Source organism: Leucoraja erinacea, unplaced genomic scaffold, assembly GCF_028641065.1.
Source record: "Leucoraja erinacea ecotype New England unplaced genomic scaffold, Leri_hhj_1 Leri_451S, whole genome shotgun sequence".
NCBI classification, from domain to species: Eukaryota; Metazoa; Chordata; class Chondrichthyes; order Rajiformes; family Rajidae; genus Leucoraja; species Leucoraja erinaceus.
In genome coordinates this window covers 14,301-32,784 of record NW_026576352.1, presented here as the reverse complement: position 1 = coordinate 32,784, position 18,484 = coordinate 14,301, and the positions used below count along the sequence as shown (strand labels likewise).

General features: G+C 47.2%; 1 protein-coding gene across 1 annotated transcript; it reads right to left on the bottom strand.

The window, feature by feature from the left end:
• Nucleotides 1–17,470: 17,470 nt before the first annotated feature.
• On the bottom strand, nucleotides 17,471–17,910 carry si:ch73-256g18.2 (small integral membrane protein 36). The gene has a single exon (XM_055630614.1). It carries the CDS (start codon nucleotides 17,908–17,910, stop codon nucleotides 17,629–17,631), a length of 282 nt encoding a protein of 93 aa, XP_055486589.1. The 3' UTR covers nucleotides 17,471–17,628.
• Between the last annotated feature and the right edge of the window lie 574 nt (nucleotides 17,911–18,484).

Genomic DNA, 18,484 nt, shown 5'->3' with positions numbered 1-18,484 from the left:
GGGCAGCAGTGGGGTTAAATAATTGCTTAGGTGCAAGTTTATCTAAATCGGGGAGTGCTTACAGATGCAAATTGACAGATTAATCGGCCACTTTAACTTGTCATTAATTTGTAGGTGAGTTGTAAAATTTGGGAAAAATTGTGAAGAATTTGGGGAGCTGAATTTCCCGTCTCTGAGGGAGTAGAGGCGTTGGGATGCCATCTTGTCCGTCACATCAATGCGGTTGAACCACGACAGATGATTCTTTGATGTACTTCTGTACACGTGAGAATAATGAACTAAACTCACATTGACACAAAACGTTGGAGTAACTCAGTCGGTTTATTTTGTAGATTGACCGGTTGTGTTACTCCAGTACTTTGTGTCTTATTTTGTAAACCGGCATCTGCGGTTCTTTGGGAATAAACTAATATTGCTGGTGTGTGTTATACGCAGTAGTACCAACATCTCCCTTTATCCCTGAACTCATGTTGCCCCTGGGAGATTGGACCTTCCCTTGTGTGAGGGGTCACCCTCGGGACTTGGCCCCTCAATGTCTCTCAATCTCCCTCAATGTCTCTCGTCCCCTCAACATCAGTCAGTGTCCAGTGCTCCCTCATTGACCAACTGACCCTCAGTGACCAATGGTCCCTCAAAATCTCCCTCATGTCCCTCATTTCCCTCAGTGTCCGGCTTGGCGCCAATATGTGAGGGTGGGGGGGGTCACGCGGGCTCGAGGCCGGAGCGAGCGGACAATCGCTTTGCACGAGCTGTCCATCGCGCGCTGAAGTTTGGCGCTAAAATCTGGCGCTGACGGACAGCGGTCTCCGCCAATCGGATGGACTGTCCACCCCATGGCCAATCGCCGTGGCCGGAGCGAGGTCCAATGGTCAGCGAGGGGGGCGGGAGGGGTCTGCGTTCCGGACACGACCAAGGGTCAAGGCCAAAGACATCGCCCCTCTGCCGCAATTTAATAAAATATCCTCTCACTCCTTCCTGCCCACCCGCCCTGTCCACCCAGCCGCTGACCAACGGGCCGAGTCCCCTTGAGGAGCGAGGGGTGAGTATGAAGGGGGTGAGGGCGGGGAGTCTCTTTCTTGTGTCATTCTGCTCCATTGATGGTGTTCGCGGTTACACAAAACTCACCGGCGCTAAATCCCCGCAAGTCCAGCTCCGCGCAAACATCTACAGGTCAGGTTGGGTCCGAGTAGATCCAGCGCCCCTGGACCGTTCTACGACCCGCCTTGAAGACGATGCCGTGGGAGGGAGACCGCGACCGAGATGTGCTCCCAGACCGAGATCTTGTCGGAGATCGGTGAGCTTCAATCTCCTCGGTAAGAAGACGAGAGCTGGAGGAACTCAGCGGGTCAGGCAGCATCTGTGGAGGGAATGGACAGACGCCGTTTTGGATCGTGACTTCAAGACTCCATTGTAGTCTCCATTTTACAGGTCAGTTTATGAGACAGCAGGTACCAGAGGTTGATGGTCACCAGGGGCTGGAAGGACACATGGTTGAACAACCCAAAGCCCAAGTTCTCTGTGACCTTCCACACCTGGCGTTGGAGAAGCTGTTGAGGAACAGCTTGGTGAGGATTTTTGTCGCCCTGGATCTCCTCCAGATGGTATGAAGGGTAAAACATGAAACATCTGCGACTGATGTGATCCCCAGCTGTTTGCGAGGAGCTTTCCCTCCAAAGACTTGCAGGAAAAAGCCACTGGGGCAGATGATGAGACGGAACTGGACGAGTTTGACAAATTTCTTAAACGATTTGGATTCTCCCATGCACCCCCAAGGGGGATTGGATAACACGCAACAAAAGTCTTTCACTGTACCTCAGTACACATGACAATATAAACTAAATTAATCTAAACTAAACTTAACTAAGATAAATTGAACGTCAAGAACTCGAGCGCCGTTCGTGAAAAAACCATCGGATTTGAAGCCACAATTCGGTGGGAACCGCACCGGGATTTCTCACTCCGTTCAAGGCCCTGTCATGAGCCACTAGCCACCCAGCCCGCGCTCTCATCTCCATTTGGGATTTCATCATCAACATTTCCCAGTACAACGTGAGAATCCACGGCGTTCAAGAAATTTGTCAAACTCGTCTGCCTCCGACTCATCATCTGCCCCAGTGGTATTATCAGAGGGAAAGTTCTTCGTAAACAGCTGGTGAGCACATTAGTCGGCAGGTGTTTCATGTTTTCTCCTTCACAACATCTGGAGGGGAACCGGGGCCACAAGAAATCCCACCAACTTGTTCCTCAACAGCTTCTCCAGCTCCAGGTGTGGACGGTCATGCAGAACATGGAGCAAGATTGGCCTTTGGGATCTTCAACCATGTGTTATTCTAGTCCATGGTGAACATCATTCTTGATCAAGAAGGCTCATCAGCGTCTCTTCTTCCTGAGGAGACTGAAGAAGGTCCATCTGTCTCCTCAGATCCTGGTGAACTTCTACCGCTGCACCATCGAGAGCATCCTTACCAACTGTATCACTGTATGGTATGGCAACTGCTCTGTCTCCGACCGGAAGGCATTGCAGAGGGTGGTGAAAATTGCCCAACGCATCACCGGTTCCACGCTCCCCTCCATTGAGTCTGTCCAAACAAAGCGCTGTCTGCGGAGGGCGCTCAGCATCGCCAAGGACTGCTCTCACCCCAACCATGGACTGTTTACCCTCCTATTATCCGGGAGGCGCTACAGGTCTCTCCGTTGCCGAACCAGCAGGTCGAGGAACAGCTTCTTCCCGGCGGCTGTCACTCTACTCAACAACGTACCTCAGTGACTGCCAATCACCACCCCCCCCCCCCTGGACACTTATTATTATTTATTCAAATCGTTTGCTATGTTGCTCTTCAAGGGAGATGCTAAATGCATTTCGTTGTCTCTGTACTGTACACTGACAATGACAATTAAATTGAATCTGAATCTGAATCAACCTCTGCTATCTGCTGTCGTTGTTAACTGACCTGATGAATGGAGACTTAAAGGGCCATGACCCAAAACATCATCTGTCCATTCCCTCCACATATGTCGTCTGACCCACGGATTTCCTCCAAACTGTTTTTCTACTGACCAATGAGATTGAGCCTCGTTGATCTGTTCCGGAGCCACAAGAAGTTGTTCCTCAACAGCTGCTCCACATGTGGAAGTGTGGTCTCCACATTGGTGAGACCACACCTGGAGTATTGCGTACAGTTTTTGGTCTCCAAATCTGAGGAAGGACATTATTGCCATAGAGGGAGTGCAGAGAAGGTTCACCAGACTGATTCCTGGGATGTCAGGACTGTCTTATGAAGAAAGACTGGATAGACTTGGTTTATACTCTCTAGAATTTAGGAGATTGAGAGGGGATCTTATAGAAACTTACAAAATTCTTAAGGGGTTGGACAGGCTAGATGCAGGAAGATTGTTCCCGATGTTGGGGAAGTCCAGGACAAGGGGTCACAGCTTAAGGATAAGGGGAAATCCTTTAAAACCGAGATGAGAAGAACATTTTTCACACAGAGAGTGGTGAATCTCTGGAACTCTCTGCCACAGAGGGTAGTTAAGGCCACAGTTCATTGGCTATATTTAAGAGGGAGTTAGATGTGGCCCTAAAGGGATCAGGGGGTATGGAGAGAAGGCAGGTACAGGATACTGAGTTGGATGATCAGCCATGATCATATTGAATGGCGGTGCAGGCTCGAAGGGCCGAATGGCCTACTCCTGCACCTAATTTCTATGTTTCTATGACACAAACAATCTTCCTGATGAACTAGTGGCCAGAGGATCTGGGGTGACGGAGGAACTGAAGGAAATCCACATTAGGCAGGAATTGGTGTTGGGTAGACTGATGGAAGGTTGATAAATCCCCAGGGCCTGATGGTCTGCATCCCAGGGTACTTAAGGAGGTGGCTGTAGAAATTGTGGACGCATTGTTGATCATTTTCCAATGTTTAATAGATTCAGGATCAGTTCCTGTGGATTGGAGGGTAGCTAATGTTATCCCATTTTTTAAGAAAGACGGGAGAGAGAAAACGGAATTATAGACCAGTTAGCCTGTCATGGGTGGTGGGGAAGATGCTGGAGTCAATTATAAAAGATGAAATAGCAGCACATTTGGATATAGCAGAATAGGGCTAGTCCCACTTTGCGATTCTTTAGTGACTGCGAATGTCAGTGACCGTAAAATCGACAAGTTATACGACATATACGCTGATGTATGCTGTCGTACAACTGATTCCTGGGATGTCAGGACTGCCTTATGAAGAAAGACTGGATAGACTTGGTTTATACTCTCTAGAATTTAGAAGATTGAGAGGGGATCTTATAGAAACGTACAAAATTCTTAAGGGGTGGACAGGCTAGATGCAGGAGGATTGTTCCCGATGTTAGGGAAGTCCAGGACAAGGGGTCACAGCTTAAGGATAAGGGGGAAATCCTTTAAAACCGAGATGAGAAGAACTTTTTTTCACACAGAGAGTGGTGAATCTCTGGAACTCTCTGCCACAGAGGGTAGTTGAGGTCAGTTCATTGGCTATATTTAAGAGGGAGTTAGATGTGGCCCTTGTGGCTAAGGGGATCAGGGGGTATGGAGAGAAGGCAGGTACGGGATACTGAGTTGGATGATCAGCCATGATCATATTGAATGGCGGTGCAGGCTCGAAGGGCCGAATGGCCTACTCCTGCACCTAATTTCTATGTTTCTATGTATGCTGTCCTGCGGGTGATGCCTGGTTAGGGTTAGGGACCACAGATGGGCTGTAAAATATTCTTCCTTCATTGCATGGATTTTAAACATTAATATATTAAAATTAATACAATAAAATCAATTGTGCAAATGAAAAGCTGTCAGAGTCGTTCAGTTTTATTTACAAATGTATTGGTCCGCTTCCAGATCCGATCATTGTCTCTAACTTTTCACCGGGATGGATTCAGTAAGTGTAGACTGAACTCCCCTCTCTCCCCTCTTCCCCCATCCCTCCTTCTCCACTGCCCCTTACCCTTCTCCCCTCCCCTCTCCCCCTCTTCTTCCCTTCCCCCCTCTTCCTCCCTTCTCCCTGCTCTACTCATCACCCCCTTCTCCTCCCCTCCCTCACATCCCCATCTCCAACCCCCCACCCCCCCACTTTCCCCGATGCCCCCCATTTGTGGACCCAGTCTGTGACCAGCGAATACACACACACTATCCCACACACGCTAGGGACAGTTTATCCTAATCCTAACACTAACCCTAACCCAAACACTAACCCAAACACTAACCCAAACACTAACCCAAACACTAACCCAAACCATAACCCTATCCCTAACACTAACCCTAACATTAACTCTAGGTTGATAGGCTTGGTATAAGTTGTCCCTAGCGTGTGTGGGATAGTCTGCAGGGGATCGGTGGTCGGTACGGACTCGATGGGCCGAAAGGCAATATGTCTCGGGACTAAATGTGACACAGGGGCCCCAGGGCTTGGACTCGAACCCCCAATGTTCTGCCTGCTCCTTATGGGAACGAAACTGTTGGCCACGAGTTGTCCCAGAGGGCAGATCTCGCTTCCAATGTTCTCTCCAATCCCCCAGAGGCAGCGGGCTTTCCCTGTGAAAAGTTAGAGACTGTGATTGGATCTGGAAGTGGACCAATGCATCGGTAAATAAAACTGAACGACTCGGGGCATGTTGTCATTTACACAATTTATTTAATTGTATTAATGTTTAAAATCCACGCATTGAAGGAAGAATATTTTACAGCCCATCTGTGGTCCGTAACCATAACCCTAAATGGGCGTCACATGCAGGACAGCGTACGTCAGCGTGTGACAGGGTGCACCACATGATGACACACCCAGATGTCGCCTCTGGATTTTGAACATTCCAAAATCCTGGGGCGTCCAAGTCAGCATGGATTTACAAAGAGGAAATCGTGCTTAACTAATCTTCTGGGATAGGAAAATGGACAAGGGAGAGCCAGTGGGTGTAGTGAGCACAATTAGGGCACATGGCATTGGGGGTAGAGTGCTGACATGGATAGAGAATTGGTTGGCAGACAGGAAACAAAGAGTAGGGATTAAAGGGTCCCTTTCAGAATGGCAGGCAGTGACTAGTGGGGTACCACAAGGCTCGGTACTGGGACCAGCAGTGACTAGTGGGGTACCGCAAGACTTGGTGCTGGGACCAGCAGTGACTAGTGGGGTACCGCAAGGCTCGGTGCTGGGACCAGCAGTGACTAGTGGGGTACCGCAAGGCTCGGTACTGGGACCGCTGCTATTTACAATATATATTATTGATTTAGGTGAAGGGATTACAGGTAACATTAGTAAATTTGCAGATGACACAAAGCTGGGTGGCAGTGTGAACTGTGAGGAGGATGCTATGAGAATGCAGGGTGACTAGGACAGGTTGGGCGAGTGGGCAGATGCAGTTTAATGTGGATAAATAGTGTCAAGTTGGAAAAAGTACAATGGGATCTGGGGGAGTTTGTTCATCAGTCACTGAAAGTAAGCATGCAGGTACAGCACGCAGTGAAGAAAGCGAATGGCATGTTGGCCTTTATAATGAGGAGCTGTGTAAAGGAGCAAAGAGGTCCTTCTGCAGTTGTACAGGGCCCCAGTGAGACCACACCTGGAGCATTGTGTGCAGTTTTGCTCTCCAAATTTGAGGAAGGACATTCTTGCTATTGAGGGAGTGCAGCGTAGGTTCACAAGGTTAATTCCCGGGATGGCGGGACTGTCATACGCTGAGGGAATGGAGCGGCTGGGCTTGTATATTCTGGAAATTAGAAAGATGAGAGGGTATCTTATTGAAACATATAAGATTATTAAGAATTTGGGCACTGTCGAGACGGGAAACATGTTCCCGATGTTGGGGGAGTTCAGAACCAGGGGCCACAGTTTAAGAATAAGGGGTAAGCAATTTAGAACAGAGATGGGGACACACTTTTTCACACAAAGAGTTCTTAGTCTGTGGAATTCTCTGGCTCAGAGGGCGGTGGAGGCAGGTTCTCTGGATGCTTTCAAGAGAGAGCTAGATAGGGCTCTTAAAGATAGCGGAGTCAGGGGATATGGGGAGAAGGCAGGAACGGGGTACTGATTGGGGATGATCAGCCATGATCACATTGAATGGCGGTGCTGGCTCGAAGGGCCGAATGGAAGCAAGGTTGTGTCCCAGCTCCCATGCTGTTCGGCGTCTTCCTATCAGCCCTCTGTCCTTTGTCTTCACGGCTGACACAGAAGGAGCGTATCTTCACACTAGAAGCGACAGGAACCTCTTCATTCCAGCAACGCTGAAAGCCAAGACCAAGGTAAGCACTGTGTTTATAAATGTCCAATGGTTCTTTATTTGTCATATTTACCGAGCTAAAGTGGAATTCATTTCTGTACACAGATTAATACATGTATCACCATACATAATCACTTTCACAAATCTTAAATAAGCTTCTTAGATACGGTACAAGTGTATAACAGTAGTAGATTGAGATAGTGGACAGAGGGGCCAGGTTTGGTGCCATTATTCAAGTCTAAGTTTGTACATGGGTGGGGGGTGGGGGGGTCGGCAGGGGGGAGGGAGGAGGAGGGGCAGCGAGCGGTGTGGAGGGGAGTGGGTGTGTGGGCGGGTGTGTGTGCAAGGGAGAGGTGTGTGTGTGGGCGGGTGGGTGTGTAAGGGAGAGGTGTGTGTGGGGGGGGTGTTGCTGGGGTTTGTATATAGGGGGTGTGTGTGTGGGCGAGGGGAGTGGGTGTGTGGGCGGGTGTGTGTGTGGGCGAGGGGGGTGTGTGTGTGGGTGGGTGGGATAGGGGGTTGAGGGGGAGGGGTGTGTTGTCGGGGGGGGGAGTGTGAGGGAGGGGGTGTATGGGAGGGTGGTGTGTGTTGGTGGGGAGGGGGTGTATGGGAGGTGGTGTATTTCTTGCTGTAGATTAACAAACCTGTAATTGCAACAACACAAAAATGTGTTAATTTACATTTTGGTAAATTTATACTCACGATTCTACTGTAAACATGTCTGTAATGCAACAAAGACTCAGTCCATAGTTCTTCACAGTTTATAGATGTAGTTTGTGTCGGGCAGTGTTCAAGAGCCTGATGGTTGCTGGGAACAAGCTGTTCCTGAACCTGGAGGTCACGTTTTTTGAGCTTCTGAACAAAATAATGGGAGCGTAGTGCAACAACACACAGGTAACTAATAAAATAAAAATACAGGAAATTAATAATTGAATGCTAGTGTAAAGAACATCTGTCGGGCAGCGAAAGACACAATCCATAATATCTCATCGTTGTGGTTCATGTTGTGCAGCATTCAAGAGACTTGTAATTGCTGGGAAGAAGCTGCTCTTAAACATGGAGGTCAGTTTCCCTGCTTATGTTGGCTTTTCACACTGGTAGGGCGGTGTGGGTCTTTGATATTAGCTGCCTTTTGCAGGTAGCATCTCCTGTAGATCCCTTTGATGGTGAAGAGATCATCACCTGTGACGGACTGAGCAGTTTCTGCATAACACACACGTAACACCAACATCGTCACACTGTACAAGATCAAGGGAGTGCACCAACTACAGGGACATCTCACTTCTGAGTGTTACAGGAAAGGCCTTTGCCAGAGTGATCCTGCAAAGACTGCACAGACTCACTGACCTGAGGCACAATGCAGTTTCCATGGAGGTAGATCCACAATAGAAACATAGAAATTAGGTGCAGGAGTAGGCCATTCGGCCCTTCGAGCCTGCACCGCCATTCAATATGATCATGGCTGATCATCCAACTCAGTATCCCGTACCTGCCTTCTCTCCATACCCTCTGATCCCCTTAGCCACAAGGGCCACATCTAACTCCCTCTTAAATATAGCCAATGAACTGGCCTCAACTACCCTCTGGCAGAGAGTTCCAGAGATTCACCACTCTCTGTGTGAAAAATGGACATGATCTTCTCCCTGCATCAAATACAAGGAAAATGTCAAGAGCAGCAAACCGCATTGTTCATCGCCTTTGTGGATGTTACGAAAGCTTAGAGGTGGTCATACGTTTTGTGTGTGATTGCATTGATGTGCTGGACCCAGGACAGATCTTCAGAGACATGGAACCAGGAACTTGCAACATAACGTTCTCCACCACTGTCCCATGAATGAAGACAAGTTTGTGGATCATCGGCTTTCCACTCCTGAGGTCATCGACCATCTGCCATGTTTCCTGTGATTGACCAGAGGACAATATCTGACGAGACGGCCATGGACCAGGGCTGGCACGCAGAACCTTCATCACACCTGACCCTGCTGTGTTGCTGAGGAAGATCTGGTGTCACTGGGAATGTGGAGCTGATCCTCTGTAAACTGCCCTCAGTGGAAGACTGTGATGGAGATGTGTTTATAGAGCTTGGCTGTCAGCGAAGGTGGAACAGAAATCTGCTGGAGCAACTCAGTGGGTCAGGCAGCATCTGTGAAGGGAATGGACAGACGATGTTTGGATTGGGACCATTCAAGACTCCATTCTTGTCTCCATTTACCAGGTTGGATTATGATGACAGGAAATGGCCAAGTTTGATGATCACAGTGGACTTGAATGACAGATGATTGAAGATCCCGAAGACCCAATCTTGTTCCACATTCTCTGTGACCTTCCACACCTGGAGCAGGAGAAGCTGTTGAGGAACAACTTGGTGGGACTTCTTGTCGCCCTGGATCCCCACCAGATGGTGTGAAGGGGAAAGCATGAAACATCTGCCGACTGAAGTGGTCACCAGCTGTTTGCGAGGAGCTTTCCCTCCGAAGACTTGCAGGAAAAAGCCACTGGAGCAGATGATGAGTCAGAGCTGGACGAGTTTGACAAATTTCTTAAACGCCTTGGATTCTCCCGTGCAACCCCAAGGGGGATTGGATAACACACAACAAAAGCCTGAAAATGGATGTCAGGACCCGGAATGCCGTTCGTGTACAACCATCGGATATGAAGCCACATCGGTGGGGACCGCACCGGAATTTCTCACTCCGTCCAACAAAGGCCCTTTTAAGAGCCACTTCTAGAAAGAGCTACAACCTCTTCCCTGCCCGCGCTATCGTCTGCATTTGCGATTTCATCATCAACATTCCCCAGTACAACTGGCGGCGATCTGTTGCACGTGAGAATCCACGGCGTTTAAGTCTGGCTCTGACTCATCATCTGCCCCAGTAGCATTTTCCTGCAGGTGATCGGAGGGAAAGTTCCTCGCAAGCAGATCTGAAGAGATGGCCATGGACCAGGTGTGGCACGCAGAAGATTCATCACACCTGTCCTTGCTGTTTTGCTGAGGGAACATCCCAGTGGGTGCCGGAGGTCGGTCGAGGATGTGCCACTGAGAAGGACGAGGAAAAGAGAAGAGGTCCTGAAAGGAGAATTTAGGGAGAATTAAGGAGAAGGACCAAAAAAGTGTCTTTGTCTTAAATGTCTTAAATTCACCAACCTAGGATCTACGGTGACTGACAGCCATTCTCTGGATGAGGAAACCAATTCACGTACAGTAAACCACCTTCCTCTACAGCACCCACCTTCGGGAGACTAAGAAAGTTGACATAGAAGAACAGGAATCTGACAATGAAGACCAAGACCACTGTCTACAACATGTGAGTGTTGAACATGTTACTGTACAGCAGTGAAGCTTGGTCAACTTACCTACATCAAGAACGGTAAATGAATGGGAGAGGACCAAGATAGGACCTGGCTGTGAGCAGCCTAGGACGGGCCCGCGGTGGGTGCCGGAGGTCGGTCGAGGAGTGATGTGGGGAACAAAATGGGACCTGCGTTGGAACCAGGACAGATGTTCAGAGATATGAACGCCCAGGAACTTGAAGCAGGATCTTGGAACATAACTTTCTCCACCACTGTCCCATCAATGAAGTCAAGTTTGTAGATCTGCGGCTTCCTCCCGAGGTCAACAAATAGCTCTGTGGTCCTGCGGACATTGAGAACAACACGTCTGCACTGGCAACATTCCCTCAGATTATCAATCTCTCTCCTGTACTCTGACTCATCATTGTCCATCATTTGCCCAACAACGGTGGTATCGTCGGTGGAATTTAAAGACGGCATTGGAATGGTCTGACTGTGCAGTCCTGGTCATAGAGCAGGGGACTGAGCACACAGCCTTGAGCTGGTCCTGTGTTGGTTATAGAGGAGGAGGTGTTGCCCGTTTGTGCTGATTGTGATCTGCTGATGAGGAAATTGAAGATCTAGTTGTATCGGATTGAGCAGAGGAGATGTGTGAGGCAAGTTTTGGTTTAACAGAGAAGGTGGTGAGTGCCTGGAATCCACTGCATGGAAGAACAGGAAACTTACATGAAGACCAAGATAGCGGTCTACAAAGCGTGTGTGTTGAACACGTTACTGTACAGCAGTGAAGCTTTGGACGACTTGCCCACATCAAGAACAGTAAATATAATTATCATTTCTGCTGTTGTCGTCACGTCCTGGGAGTTTGTCGGTTGGACAAAACCACCTTTGAATCTGTCCTCTGTCTGACCAACATGCCCAGCATCCCTGCGACCCTCAAACAGAAGTGTCTCCGCTGGCTTGGACATGTCCACAGGATGGGAAATGGATGCATCCCTAGAGATGTGGTGTACGGGGAGGTCATCAATGCATGGTGATGGAGGCCAACACCAGTGTGGCATTTCAGTGACTGTTGCACTTCGTGTGGGTGCAGAGGGACATGGAACTTGTGCAGGCGAGTCAGAGTTGGTTTTGCCATTATGTCTGGTACATTATTTAATTAGTTCTTGCTGCATCTTAACTGGCCTGTAAATTCAACAACACACTGATAAAAAGATCAGTATAATTAATTAAATGCTACTGTAGAACATTGTCCACAGTGGAACCAAAGACACAGTCCATAATATCTCATAGCTGTGGTTAGTGTCTAGAATATGCTGTGGGGTGGGGTGGTGGTTGGGGCAGGCACGTTAGTGGCATTTCAGCAACTTTTGGTTACATATATGGATACACAGGAAATATTGAATTTGTGCAGTTGTTCTTGGCATTATGTTTAGCACAGACATTATGGGCCGAAGGGCCTGTCATTTTACTGTTCTGTTCTAATTATTTAATTGTCATATGTACAGGCAACAATTTAAATTATTTTTTGCTGTAGATTAACAAACCTATAAATGCAACAACACAAAAAAGTCTCCCAAGTGGGACTGGCCCTTAACAGGATTGGCCTGAGTCAGCATGGATTTACAAAGAGGAAATCATGCTTACCTAATCTTCTGGAACTTTTTGAGGATGCAACTAGGAAAATGGACGGGAGAGCCAGTGGATGTAGTGTTCCTGGACTTTCAGAAAACATTTGATAAATTTGCATGTAGGAGACTAGTTGGCACAGTTGGGGCACATGGTATTGGGGGTAGAGTGCTGACATGGATAGAAAATTGGTTGGCAGACAGGAAACAAAGTGTAAGGATTAACGGGTCCCTTTCAGAATGACAGGCAGTGACTAGTGGAGTACCGCAAGGCTTAGTGCTGGGACCGCAGCTATTTACAATATATATTGATGATTTAGGTGAAAGGATTACGTAACATTAGCAAATTTGCAGATGACACAAATCTAGGTGGCAGTGTGAACTGTGAGGAGGATGCTATGAGAATGCAGGGTGACTCGGACAGGTTGGGCAAGTGGGCAGATGCATGGCAGATGCAGTTTAATGTGGATAAATGTGAGGTTATCCACTTTGGTAGCAAAAACAGGAAGACAGATTATTATCTAAATGTGGTCACCAGCTGTTTTCGAGGATTTTTCCCTTCGAAGACTTGCAGGAAAAAGCCACTGGAGCAGATGATGAGTCGGAGCTGGACGAGTTTGACAAATTTCTTAAACGCCTTGGATTCTCCTGTACAACCCCAAAGGGGATTGGATAACACACAACAAAAGCCTGAAAATGGATGTGAGGACCCGGAATGCCGTTCGTGTACAACCATCGGATATGAAGCCACATCGGTGGGGACCGCACCGGAATTTCTCACTCCGTCCAACAAAGGCCCTTTTAAGAGCCACTTCTAGAAAGAGCTACAACCTGCCCGCACTCTCGTCTGCATTTGCGATTTCATCATCAACATTTCCCAGTACAACTGGCGGCGATCTGTTGCACGTGAGAATCCACGGCGTTTAAGTCTGGCTCTGACTCATCATCTGCCCCAGTAGCATTTTCCTGCAGGTGATCGGAGGGAAAGTTCCTCGCAAGCAGCTGGAAAACAGATCTGAAGAGATGGCCATGGACCAGGTGTGGCACGCAGAAGTTTCATCACACCTGTCCCTGCTGTTTTGCTGATGGAACATCCCAGTGGGTGCCGGAGGTCGGTCGAGGATGTGCCGCTGAGAAGGACGAGGAAAAGAGAAGACGTCCTGAAAGGAAAATCTAGGGAGTTAGGAGGAGAGTTAAGGAGAAGGACCAAATTACTGCCTGTGCCACGTGACAGTGAGAGTAGGAATGGAGCGAGGTGGAGGATAAATGCGTGGCTGAGGGACTGGTGCAGAGGGCAGGGATTCAAGCTTCTGGATCATTGGAACTTCTTTTGGGGAAGGTGTGACCTGTACAAAAAGGACGGGTTGCACTTGAACCCGAGGGGGACCAATATCCTGGCGGGGAGATTTGCAAAGGCTACTGGGGAGACTTTAAACTAGAACGGTTGGGGGGAGGGACTCAAATAGAGAAAGCTAGTAGTCAGTGTGTGAGGCAGGGGGCAGAGAAGGGAAGCACTCAGACCCAACATGTAGGGGAGAAAGAAGAAAAAGATAATAAACAGAGAATAAGAGGTGGTGGGATTCTTAAATGTGTATATTTTAATGCTAGGAGCATTGTAAGAAAGGTGGATGAGCTTAGAGCCTGGATTGACACCTGGAAGTATGATGTTGTGGCAATTAGTGAAACATGGTTGCAGGAGGGCTGTGATTGGAAACTAAATATTCCAGGATTTCGTTGCTTCAGGTGTGATAGAATTGGAGGGGCAAGAGGTGGAGGTGTTGCATTGCTAGTCAGGGAAGATATTACAGCTGTGCTTTGGCAGGATAGATTAGAGAGCTCGTCTAGGGAGGCTATTTGGGTGGAACTGAGAAATGGGAAGGGGTAGAAACACTTATAGGGGTGTATTATAGACCGCCAAATGGGGAGCAAGAATTGGAAGAGCAAATATGTAAGGAGATTGCAGATATTAGTAGTAAGCACAAGGTAGTGATTGTGGGAGATTTCAATTTTCCACACATAGACTGGGAAACACATTCTGTAAATGGGCTGGATGGGTTGGAGTTTGTAAAATGTGTGCAGGATAGTTTTTTGCAGCAATACATAGAGGTACCTACTAGAGAAGGGGCGGTACGGGACCTCCTGTTAGGAAATGAGACAGGTCAGGTGGTGGAGGTATGCGTTGGGGAGCACTTCGGGTCCAGTGATCACAATACCATTAGTTTCAATATAATTATGGAGCGGGTCAGAACTGGACCTAGGGTTGAGATTTTTGATTGGAGAAAAGCTAACTTTGAGGAAATGTGAAAGGATTTATAAGGAATGAATTGGGACAGTTTGTTTTATGGGAAGGATGTAGAAGAGAAATGGAGGACATTTAAAGGGGAAATTTTAAGAGTACAGAATCTTTTTGTCCCTGTTCGGTTGAAAGGAAATAATAATAATTGGAAAGAGCCCTGGTTTTCAAGGAAATTGGACCCTTGGTTCAGAAAAAGAGAGAGATCTACAATAATTATAGGTAGCATGGAGTAAATGAGGTGCTTGAGGAGTATAAAGAATGTAAAAAGAATGTTAAGAAAGAAATTAGAAAAGCTAAAAGAAGATATGAGGTTGCTTTGGCAAGTAAGGTGAAAGTAAATCCAAAGGGTTTCTACAGCTATATTAGGATAACGAGGGATAAAATTGGTCCATTAGAGAGTCAGAGTGGACAGCTATCTGCAGCCGAAAGAGATGGGGGAGATATTGAACAATTTCTTTTCTTCGGTATTCACCAAGGAGAAGGATATTGAATTATGTGAGGTAAGGGAAACAAGTAGAGTAGCTATGGAAACTATGACATTCAAAGAAGAGGAAGTACAGACACTTTTGAAAAATATAAAAGTGGATAAGTCTCCAGGTCCTGACAGGATATTCTCTAGGACATTGAGGGAAGTTAGTGTAGAAATAACAGGGGCTATGAAAGAAATATTTCAAATGTCATCAGAAACGGGAATGGTACCGGAGGATTGGCGTACTGCGCATGTTGTTCCATTGTTTAAAAAGGGTTCTAAGAGTAAACCTAGCAATTATAGACCTGTTAGTTTGACGTCAGTGGTGGACAAATTAATGGAAAGGATACTTAGAGATAATATATATAATCTTCTGGATAAACAGGGTCTGATTAGGAACAGTCAACATGGATTTGTGCCTGGAAAGTCATGTTTGACTCATCTTCTTGAATTTGTTGAAGGGATTACTAGGGAAATTGATGAGGGTAAAGCGGTGGATGTTGTCTATATGGACAACAGATGAGGTTGGAGGAGGTGCAGGGGAACCTCTGCCTAACCTGTCAGGGTCCCCGGTTAGAGTCGAGAGAGGAGGTATTGGGACAGGTGTTGCAGGGGAAGGTGCCTGGCTGGGGAGGGGGTGGTTTGGGTGGGATGAGTTAACCAGGGAGTTGTGGAGGGAACGGTGTCTGTCGAAGATGGGGAGATGTGGCTAGTGGAGGCTACGAAAATGTCAGAGCATTATGTGTTGTATGCGACGGCTGTTGGGGTGAAAGGTGAGGACTAGGGGTGTACTGCCCCTGTTGAGACTGGTGGAAGGGGAAGCAAAAGCCTAGATGTGGGGTACTTAGAAGATACATGTGTGGGCCTCATCTATGATGGAAATGGGGAACCCCCGTTCCTTAAGAATGAGGACATCTTGGATGGGCGCAGATGTGGCATAGACGGAGGAATTGAGAGTAGGAGACAGTGTCTTTGCAGGAAGCAGGATAGGACAAAGTGTAGTCTAGATAGTTGTGGGAGTCAGTAGCCCGGCACCTGTCTGCGTTCTCCACTAATGCTGCCCAACCCGCTGAGTTACTTCAGCACTTTTGTTTCAGTTTTGTCAGCAAATGGGACTAGCATAGATAGGCATCTTGGTTAGCTTGGACTAGTTGGGCTGGAATATCTGCTTCTATGCTGTACAGAGCCGGATTTACGTACAAGCTAGACAAGCTTAAGTTTAGGGCCTCGTGTTCTAGGGGGGGCCTACTCACCTCGCTGCCTCACCGACCATCCGCTCAATGGGACCTCCTACTCTTTGCCCGCTGACCCTGGCCACTCCACCGCCCTCCAGCAGCCCGCAGCCATCGCCTTAACTGCAGCCTGGACTCGGCACCGGGCCTCAAATTCCCACTCCCCCTGGGTTTGACTGTGCTGGGCCCTAGTGCTAGGCCCCCTAACCCTGGTAATCTCAGTGGCTGTACAACTGGGTCTTCCCCACCCCCCTCAAACCATGTGACCCCAGCTCTTCCCCACCCACACTACAGTCCTCATATACCCCCTACCCCCTGATCACCCACCACCCCTACACCAGACATCACCTTGACCTCAGTCCACTCACCTGCCTTCCTCCGGCCCCACCCCCCATCCCTGCTGCAGGCCCAACACTCCAGAGCTTCAAACAGCGATCCAGGTAAGCCAGTGAATCCAAGATGTATTTTAAAACCAATGTTTAATGACAACATACAGTCGGATCTAATAGTGCCACACTGTTACTGTCGTGTAGTCATGGTCCTCTAGTCGTGGGGGTGGGGGATTGGGAGGGGGGGGGCCTCACAAGTGAAATAGCTTAGGGCTTCTCTTCATCTAAATCCAGCCCTGATGCTGTATGACTCTGATTCAATATATCACACGTTGAGCACATCAGAAAGAGCAAGCCCTTGTGTCCCGACACTTAGTCATTGAAATCCCACCTTCAGTTTTGCATTTTGTTGTCCGAGTCCTTTCCATCTCCGCCTGTCCAACAATTACTGCTGACCGCTCCTTTATACCGGCCTTCTTCCTTTGCTGTATCTTTAGCATTTGTGTGACAAATATATTTTGACACTTGGCTGCAACAGTCTCAAGCCTTCCAACCATTCACTTTTTCCTTAAACTTTTCCTTGCCCTTTCCAACTTTTTCTTCATTACATTGGCACTATTTTTTGTTTATTTCAGTGAAATGTCAAGCAACTCTTCTATGCCGCAGGTGTTTGAAAGATTTAAAATAATTATATTGATTTTAAATGTACTAAAAAAAAACGTTTTTCGCCTCGACTTCATTGGGTCAGCAGATTGAGCTGTCCATGGCAGACAAAAATGTCGCTGACACCAGAGGTTTTGAGATTGCGAAAACTAAATAGTGAATCAATTAATGAAAAATCTTTTGTACGATTCAAAGCACAGAACAACGTTCCTCTGGACTTCTAATCAATCCCTCCTTTATTGACATGCAGGGTATTTCATTGGTGCTTATGAGCTCAAGCTACACAGAATTGATTGCTAAATTTGCACATTAATATAATCCATCAAGTTCTCATAGAATTGCACAAACCGTATAGCACATACAGCTATAAGCTAAAAAGTTTAGATTTCTTCAGTGACTTACCGGGAGCAATGTTAAAATAGCTGTTGATCTTGATCAAAGTAAGGTGGAAATTTGGTGAGGGCATCGCATTCTCTTCTATAGTCTTCTTCTACACCAAAGTGCTTCTCGACCCTGGTAGTTGTTTCTTATTTTCTGTGATGGTAGGTTTATTGTTACTGAGGTGAGCATCCACTGTATTCTGCATCACCACCAACTGAATTGGAGACTGGATAGGTTTGTCCATTTCAGGACCATATTCCTTACTGGGATCTTTACCTCTGCAGTCATACAAAATGCAAGAAATAAGAAAAACCAAAAGCAGAATCACATAACTTGCAATAAGTATAATCAGGTTCAATGTTACAGGGTCTATCTCCAAATAAAACTCCATTTGATCTTCCTGTACTTGAGTGCTCAGTCTAGCAACATGGTCGCCCCCAAGTTCCGAGAAGTAAGACAGTTATACGAACCAGTGAGATCAGGCTGCCTTTGTGATAAAAAATATCTAATCTCTGACTCGGAGCCTGAACAGAAGGGATTTAAACTACTCAGTTTAATAACTTAAGTCCTTTCAAACTAGGATACCATCAGCAAACAGAAATCTGATTACTATGAGCTGAAAAGTCAGAAAACATCAGCATGGAGGGATTTAGAACAATCACAATCAGTGTCCACATGTAATCCAGAGAATATGCATCAGTCATTGTGAAATAGATTGTGATCATTTATTGATAGCGTTGTGGGAATATGGCTGTTGCAATCCCTCTCTTGTGACCACCAGCAGCTTCCTCTAATGTTTGTGTGTTGATGAATGTTGTGTTGAGTGAAGGTGTGAGATAATTAAGAGATTTGGCTCCAGACCATTGCAGTTGTGGTCCAAGCATGGACAATAGAGCTGAATTACACACATGGAATGAGAGTGCCAGCTGTTTGGTACTGGTGTTGGATTATTAATGTCGTGTAGT

Bases quoted from the DNA above. Each gene is read 5' to 3' on its own strand.
- si:ch73-256g18.2 (XM_055630614.1), bottom strand. From the start codon at position 17,910: ATGGAGTTTTATTTGGAGATAGACCCTGTAACATTGAACCTGATTATA.